The 7,991-nt window shown below is 48.1% G+C and overlaps 1 protein-coding gene across 1 annotated transcript in view; it reads left to right on the top strand.

Moving 5' to 3' along the window:
* The first annotated feature begins 229 nt into the window (after positions 1-229).
* KIAA1958 (KIAA1958 ortholog) overlaps positions 230-7,991 on the top strand; it is a 35,141-nt gene continuing 27,379 nt past the window's right edge. The window contains exon 1 of the mRNA XM_062018623.1: positions 230-1,379. Coding sequence (XP_061874607.1) covers positions 230-1,379 — 1,150 coding nt within the window. The remainder of the gene's footprint in view (positions 1,380-7,991) is intronic.

Raw genomic sequence — 7,991 nt, 5'->3', positions numbered from 1 at the left:
GTGTGTGAGATGAGAGTGAAATGGATTTAGCTGCACTTAATAATGCTTCACTTCCCCTGCCAATGTGGTCTTGCTTTGGTAGTGCTGAAGAGTGGGCTTTTGCTCTCTGTTTGCAGGTGAGCAGCAAGCATGAGCTTGGCAAGACGCACCTGTGAGTGCCAGGAGTCTTGAGATCTGAACTGCTTCTTCAGCTGACCTCCTGGTGGCAAGGCACTGTTGATCCCATACCATGGAGGACTGCCTTCACACCTCCTCTGAAAACCTCTCCAAGCTGGTGAGCTGGGCCCACAGCCACGGGACCATCTGCAGCCTCATCCCCAACCTCAAGCACCTGCTCTCTGAGGGGGCCCATGGCAACTTGACGGCCATGTGGGGCTGTAGTGCTGGCCATGCTTACCACTGGCCACTGGCTGCCACTTGCCGTGCTGGCTCCCAGGAGCGCGTCTGCTTCCAGGACAGCCGCAGCTTCAACTCAGACAGTCCCAGCATGCTAGGGGTACCCTCAGAGGCACAAGCCAGCCCTCTAGAGCGCTACCCAGGCCGGCCAGGGAAGGCCAAGTTGGATTGCACCCGCACTCGTGACTCTTGTGACTTCTCCTACTGTAGTGAGCCGTCGGAGCTGGGCGAGCCCATGGAGGAGTATGAAGATGAGGCTACCCTCTTTGACATGGTCTGTGAGTCATCTGTCACTGATGATGACAGCGACTTCGAGCCACATCCCCACCGGGCCCCTGCTGGCCTCCGCAAGCGGCCAACTGCTGGACTGCCTGCCACTGCCCAGGCCCAGCCTGCTGACGAGGGTGGTGGTGAGGTTCTCCTCAAGAAGATTAAGCAGGAGCTCCCTGAGGACTACTACATTGTGGCCAATGCTGAGCTGACAGCTGGTGCTGACGGGCCGGCTTTGGCCCTGACGCAGATGTCCAAGCCCAAGCCGCAGGCCCAGGCTGGGTCATCCTGCCTGGGCCCTGCCCGGCCCTTGCCCCAGCCCGCCACAGGTCTCGACCCTGACCCACAGTGTCTCTCTGCTTCCTCACCCAGCCAGCCCCGGCTGGCCACGCAGAGGCCTCCCCGGGGCCCCCTGGCCTCCCCAGCACGGGGGGCAGGCGGTGGCCCTGTGTCTGCTGTGCAGGTGCCAGCCACCAGCTCCAATGCTGCCACGGGGAAGCCCATCAGCATCCCCCTCTCAGCCCTGCAGCTGCCTGGTCAGGAGGAGCCACCGGCCACTGAGGAGACCCTCCCACCTGGCCCACAGCTGGCCTCAGGTGCTGAAGCGGCCAGCTCACCCTCAGTGAGCACTGAGCCCGAAGTCAGCTCCAGCCAGCAGCAGCCCCACGCCATTGCCGCCGCCACTCCTGAGGCAGCAGCACAGTCAATGCCAGGTAGGATGCTGGGAGGGAGTTGAGGTATGGCTGTGTTTTGGGTGTGGCCACCCCAGCATGGCTCAGCGAGGAGGTGGCCAGGGAGGAGGTGCTGCATTGCACAAGGATGCCCCAGACCCACCAGCTGATAAGTTGGTAGACAGAATCACAGGCTGGCTTGGAAGAGGATTTGGAAGACCTCAACTGAGCAAAGGCCAGGAGCACCCCCTGTGACAAAGTGTACCACTGCCATAGGGAAAGTGCTCTTTTGGAACCAGTTTATAGGTCTATTTTGGGTGCAGTTGTGCCACAGGAGGCTGTGTGCAGCCACCTTACTTTGGGTACATGGGGTGAGGAGGACATGAAATTCAGTTGTGCACTCTTCCAGTGAACCAGAAAGAAGCATCTCAGGCAATGGAGTTGGGAGGTTTAGCACTGCACTCACCCTGTCAGAGGGGTGATACTTGACACAGAGAGGCCAAAGAGGGCACAAGGAGAGTAGTGGGAAGAGGTTTGTGCATCTATAGATCTTATTAAACAATTTCCCTGACCTGTAAATCAGAAGAACATTCACAACCTTAACCATGAAGTATGTAGCACTTAAACTTCAATCCAAGAAGAAGGGATTTTTTTCCCTGTTCTCAGTGGAAGTTCTCATATCCTGTGTGCTTCATTTTTTTCATATCCCACTGCTGCCAAAGCACTGAGAATTGGCAAAAACGGATCAGCATTATCGGATAAAGAGCATGTTAAAACAGCATACTTCTGCTGAATGATTATCCCCTGTGCAGAATAATTTGGTGCTGGCCATCGGTCTTATAGAGGCGGAGGAAATCTGTTTCTGAGCAGACTTGCCAACTGCCTCTGGACCTGAGCGTGGACAATGCTGGCTTTGCTCTTCCAGCTGGTGAGTAGTGCCATCCCAGTAGGAGGCAAGAGCAGGAACAAGTTCTCTGTCTGCTCCTTTGCTCGTTCAGCCTAGGAGCGGCTAGTCAGACAGAGCACAGCCAAACAGTAGAGAGGGGAAAAAACTGCCTGTGTGCTGTCCCTGTGGCAGCTACTGTAAATGTTGAAAACAATGACTCTGTCATTCTGGGTGATACTTCAAGCTGGACACCCTATAGCCTAATTTAACACTAAATAGATTTATTAGTTGGCAACAGCCTGCAGATCTTGTTGCCGAATAAAACAATAGGCGAAGTTAAATACACAGTTTTGCTAAGCAAAAGCCTACTAAACATTATAAAGGATGATAATTACCTTAGTTACAGCAAAGGGAATTCTTCTTTTGGACCCATTTCTTCATGGTTGCATCTTTGAGATGTTACTTTGCAGTAGTCCTGACATGTAGCATCCCTCATGGAAATTCCCTTAGAAAACATCTGGTTTAGAACTGACTCTGCTTAGCTTAATATGAGATGTGAGATGCCTGATGCCAATCCAAATTCTGTGGTAAACCTACTTAATCTGCATTCTTCAGTTTATAGCATGTCACTGCTGTATGTACTAGAGCTGTTTTCTACTTGCCTGCCCCTGCAACTTGCTGAGTCTCAAAATTGCAAGCTGGTGCAATGGAATACAAATCTAGACAGAATTTGTCCACGTAGATATATGATCTGGGAAAGCGATTTGCTTTCAAGAGATTAATTAAAAACTCAGACTCTTTCAAACTGCTTTTGCCAAGTCCTCAGAAGCCAAACAAGGTCTGCAATTGTTAATGCTTCGGGTTAAACCGTACAAGAATGGGCATAGCACCACATTTTCACATTTGTATTTAGTTTCCAGAGCAGAGTTGGTCCATGTCTAGTATCTCACTGTGAGAACAAGATGTGATTCTATTGGGATTTACACCCACTGTGTAAATCAGCACTCCAAATCTCCTGACGCTTCTTGCATAGAGAGCAATGTTATCTCTGTGTGCTGTTAAAATTCCAGTTCAGTCAGTTACATTCTCAATACTTAAATTTCTTGTATTGTTCTCTAGAAACATTACGCAGTTCCTCTCCTCAGTCTGGTATAGTGTTATTGTAACATACTCTTACTGTAGTCAGAGGTAACAGCATTTTAACTAGACTAAAATGATTGACATATGACTAAAATCTTGATACATCAGTAGAGTCTCAGATTTCCATAGAGCCTGCTGCTTTGGGAAAGAGGGACTGGTATTAATAAATCTCTGAGTTTCAGAAAAGTGGGCAATGTTGACAAGTGAATTTATTACAGATGTGTAGTTCTGCACAGCAGATTCTTGAAGGTAAAATGTGGAGGTGTTCTGGTTTAGCAAGGAGCAGCTTTTGGCTTAGTAACAGGGGGAGCGGGTTGCAGTGAAGACCCGGTAAAGAGTTTGCGGACCCTCCCCCGGCTCCTGGGTTCACACCCACCTCCGGCCTGGCTGGGCCAATCTGGCGCCTCTGCGATCACTATTTAGGGGACGGGAATTTGAAATACGAGTCATGGAGGTGTAAGAGGGATACAAGATGGAGGCGACCACGCGGACCCTTCAGCCAGAGGAGGAAGGAAGGAGGAGCAGTGGAGCGGAGACCCTTCTGCAGGCCGTGGCGAGAATGCAAGCTGTGTCCCTGAAACCTGTGGAGATCCGTGGCAGGACTGAGAGCCACCAGCAGCTCCATGTGAGTGAGCCCGGACGGGCGAGGGACTGTGTGGGGAGACGGCCATGGCCCAGGCCGTGTTGGAGAGCCTGCACGCCACAGAGCAGCCCCACACGAGAAGCAGAGAGGAGCTGCAGCCTTTGGACTGGGTGCACGTCGGAGCAGCCCGTGCAGGGCTGCCACGTGTGTGAGCTACCCCACGGACTTGCAGGGAGGACTGGTGTGGAGTTGGCACGTCCTGAGGAGGGACAGACGGCAGAAGCTATTGGGAGCAGACTGACTGAGACCTCCACTGCCTGCCCCCCCGAACCGTTCGGGGGGGGCAAGGTAAAAACCCCGGGATCAGGGCTCTGAGCCCGGGAAGAGGGGAGGTGTGGCGGGAAGGTGTTCTTAAAAAGGCTGGTTGGACTCTTCATTGACGTATTCCTCTGTGTTGTTTCGTTTTGGTTATGTTTTGGGTTTTTGTGGGTATGTTTTAGTTGATGTTGCATTAAATTATTTTCTGGTTTTTTTTCTTCCCCAAACCGAGTGGCCTGGTCTGCTTTGTCCTGAACCTTAAGCGGCAATTAAGCCCTCCCTGCCCTCGAGCAATTCTCAGCCTCTTCGGTACTTGAGGCTAATCGTGGTCTTTTGTTCCCTGATGGGCCTAAACCACGACATTTTTGGCGCCCAACGTGGGGCCTTGAGCTGCTGGAGATTGGAATTTGTGATAAGGATGGTGAATTGGGAGTGGTAAAGGACAAAACAGACGTCTGGGTGAGGCTACCTTGTGTCTAGGGGTGGATTTTTATTTATGTGTATTTATTGTGTTATGTGTATATCATTTATTTTCACGGGGAAGTGTTTGGTTCTGTTTGATCTTAGTTACTATATGTTGATTTGTGAAGGTGGTTCAGATTCCCTTATGTTTTCTTGAATAAGTGATTCGCAGAGGCGAGGGGTGGAATGTTCTGGTTTAGCAAGGAGCAGCTTTTGGCTTAGTAACAGGGGGAGCGGGTTGCAGTGAAGACCCGGTAAAGAGTTTGCGGACCCTCCCCCGGCTCCTGGGTTCACACCCACCTCCGGCCTGGCTGGGCCAATCTGGCGCCTCTGCGATCACTATTTAGGGGACGGGAATTTGAAATACGAGTCATGGAGGTGTAAGAGGGATACAAGATGGAGGCGACCACGCGGACCCTTCAGCCAGAGGAGGAAGGAAGGAGGAGCAGTGGAGCGGAGACCCTTCTGCAGGCCGTGGCGAGAATGCAAGCTGTGTCCCTGAAACCTGTGGAGATCCGTGGCAGGACTGAGAGCCACCAGCAGCTCCATGTGAGTGAGCCCGGACGGGCGAGGGACTGTGTGGGGAGACGGCCATGGCCCAGGCCGTGTTGGAGAGCCTGCACGCCACAGAGCAGCCCCACACGAGAAGCAGAGAGGAGCTGCAGCCTTTGGACTGGGTGCACGTCGGAGCAGCCCGTGCAGGGCTGCCACGTGTGTGAGCTACCCCACGGACTTGCAGGGAGGACTGGTGTGGAGTTGGCACGTCCTGAGGAGGGACAGACGGCAGAAGCTATTGGGAGCAGACTGACTGAGACCTCCACTGCCTGCCCCCCCGAACCGTTCGGGGGGGGCAAGGTAAAAACCCCGGGATCAGGGCTCTGAGCCCGGGAAGAGGGGAGGTGTGGCGGGAAGGTGTTCTTAAAAAGGCTGGTTGGACTCTTCATTGACGTATTCCTCTGTGTTGTTTCGTTTTGGTTATGTTTTGGGTTTTTGTGGGTATGTTTTAGTTGATGTTGCATTAAATTATTTTCTGGTTTTTTTTCTTCCCCAAACCGAGTGGCCTGGTCTGCTTTGTCCTGAACCTTAAGCGGCAATTAAGCCCTCCCTGCCCTCGAGCAATTCTCAGCCTCTTCGGTACTTGAGGCTAATCGTGGTCTTTTGTTCCCTGATGGGCCTAAACCACGACAGGAGGTCTGATTAAAGACCAGAGTGGAGTGATTGTTCATGTACACAGATTTCGTTAGGTTGTGTCTTAACAAAGAGTGATGTACTGGAGGTGGTGCATGGTATATAAAATCTGAGTAATACTGAACTACAAGAGGATGTTTATCTATCATATGTAAAAATGTTTCAGTCCTAAAGAGACAGAAACAAGGGTACGTATAATTCTTATGTGAAAAAGGGCAGGAAAGTATTATATCAAGGAGCCTAGAGCTTTTTTTATTTTATAGACTTGGTGAATGCTTGAGAAACAAAGGTACAGTTCAAAGTGAGTAGGGAATTTGAATTACGCCTTCTCTGATGCAAAGTGTTGCCTAATTGTAGAATAATGTACAAAGCTTTGCTCTTGGTCCTGTTTGAACTGGTCATATGTTTATGAGATCTTTGCAGGACTAAGGCCTTGAATGATAATTTGTGACTAAAGACTGCAATCAAACCACCAAGAAATACTGTGAATTTTAGCTTAAGTCACATATCTTTGTGTTTGTATCAGACATAGCTTGTGATTTCCATACATGGTAGTCTTGAAGTTTGAGTGAGATTCTCCATACAATCAAAAATCATTATTATATATCTTAGGTTTGGACAGTTTTAAGCCAAATTATACTTTTGGACTAGAGTTTTGGGTTTTTTCCTCTTTTACTCTCTTTAATGAAACCGTGGCAACTAAGTGTGTAAGCAGGGATTTGATAAAGATCTTTTTTGTATCTTAAAAATGAAATGGCATCCCAATAAAGATTTGGTGAGGTTAGACACAGATTTCTGTCTGAAACAGTGGAAAAGAGCTGGTGTTATTGTGGAAGCATATAAAGGAGGACTGTATCTCAGAGGAAGATACAGCTTACTGTGTAGGAAAGTAAGTTTTGAGTCTCAGAGAGGTCATACTTACTTGATAGGCAGAATTCTGGAGTATTTATGAAAAATAACTCACTTTTCACCTAAAGACTGAGAGGGAAGATGTACTTTCCCCCACCATCTCCCTCGGCAATTGTATGGGTTTAAATTAAATGGCAGCTGAGATCCTCATGTGATCATAAGACTTGTGGATTAGGTGCTGTTAGGTGAGCATCAAAATATTACATATCTTAGAGGAGAAAGAAGTCTCCCATACCTCATGAGTTGCCGGTTTGACTAGGTTTAGCTTAAACTCCTAAATAATTGTTTACACTGTAAGGGGAAAAAAAAAAGTGTCAGCCAGCACATTCCAAAGAAGTGCAAACAAGAAAAAAAATTCTTTTTTTTTAGAAATATGTAAAGCATCAGCTGGACATATAGAAAGGCCAGATTATTCCCTGATGCAGTTCTTCTAAGCCGTGAAACTGTGCCAAGAGTGAAAGTACCACAAGGCAAATAATCATGGCAAAAGAAGGTTACAAAACTTTCTTTAAACTTTTTCAGGAATATTCAAATAATTGCTGATTTGTCCCTGTATTTTTAATTTACATGCAAAGATTGGTAACTTTTGGGTAAATTGACTGCTAAAGCATGCTGCTAAATGCAGCCAAGTGTGTAATTAAACATGCAGAGGGGAGATAGTCTCTTCCAATTTGTGTTGGTCTAAAGAGTTCAGAGTCCTCTGGTGACATTTTAGGTCCCATAACTGATATCTTTCGTGTGCTAATAGCTGAATGAAAAATAGTAAGTGCTGAGATATGTAATTACAAAAAGCATAGTACTTTTTTTTTAAGTTGCAAAGAAGCTAGTGAGTTCATTAACCACATCCTGGACTACTACAGCCTTGTGATCTTCCAGCACAGGTTTTCCATTCCACTCCCACCCTTTGGAGGCTTTATTCTAGGAGTACTGCTAATGAGGCTGATATTACTTATCTTTACAATACTATAGGGGAGTTCTGTTTAAAAGCAGGACAGTATCATTAAAAGGACAAATTCAGCCTTTGCAGAATGTTTGTCTGTTTGCCTTTATCATCTGAATAAACAGCACGACAATCACATTTTATTAAAATAAAACCATAGTACTAATAATTCTAATACAAGAATTTGTTTTATGAAGCTGATGAAGCTGTTCCTACAAGAAGTATTTA

The sequence above is a fragment of the Colius striatus genome, chromosome Z (genome assembly GCF_028858725.1).
Source record: "Colius striatus isolate bColStr4 chromosome Z, bColStr4.1.hap1, whole genome shotgun sequence".
Lineage (NCBI taxonomy): Eukaryota > Metazoa > Chordata > Aves > Coliiformes > Coliidae > Colius > Colius striatus.
This window is presented reverse-complemented; position numbering and strand designations above follow the sequence as displayed.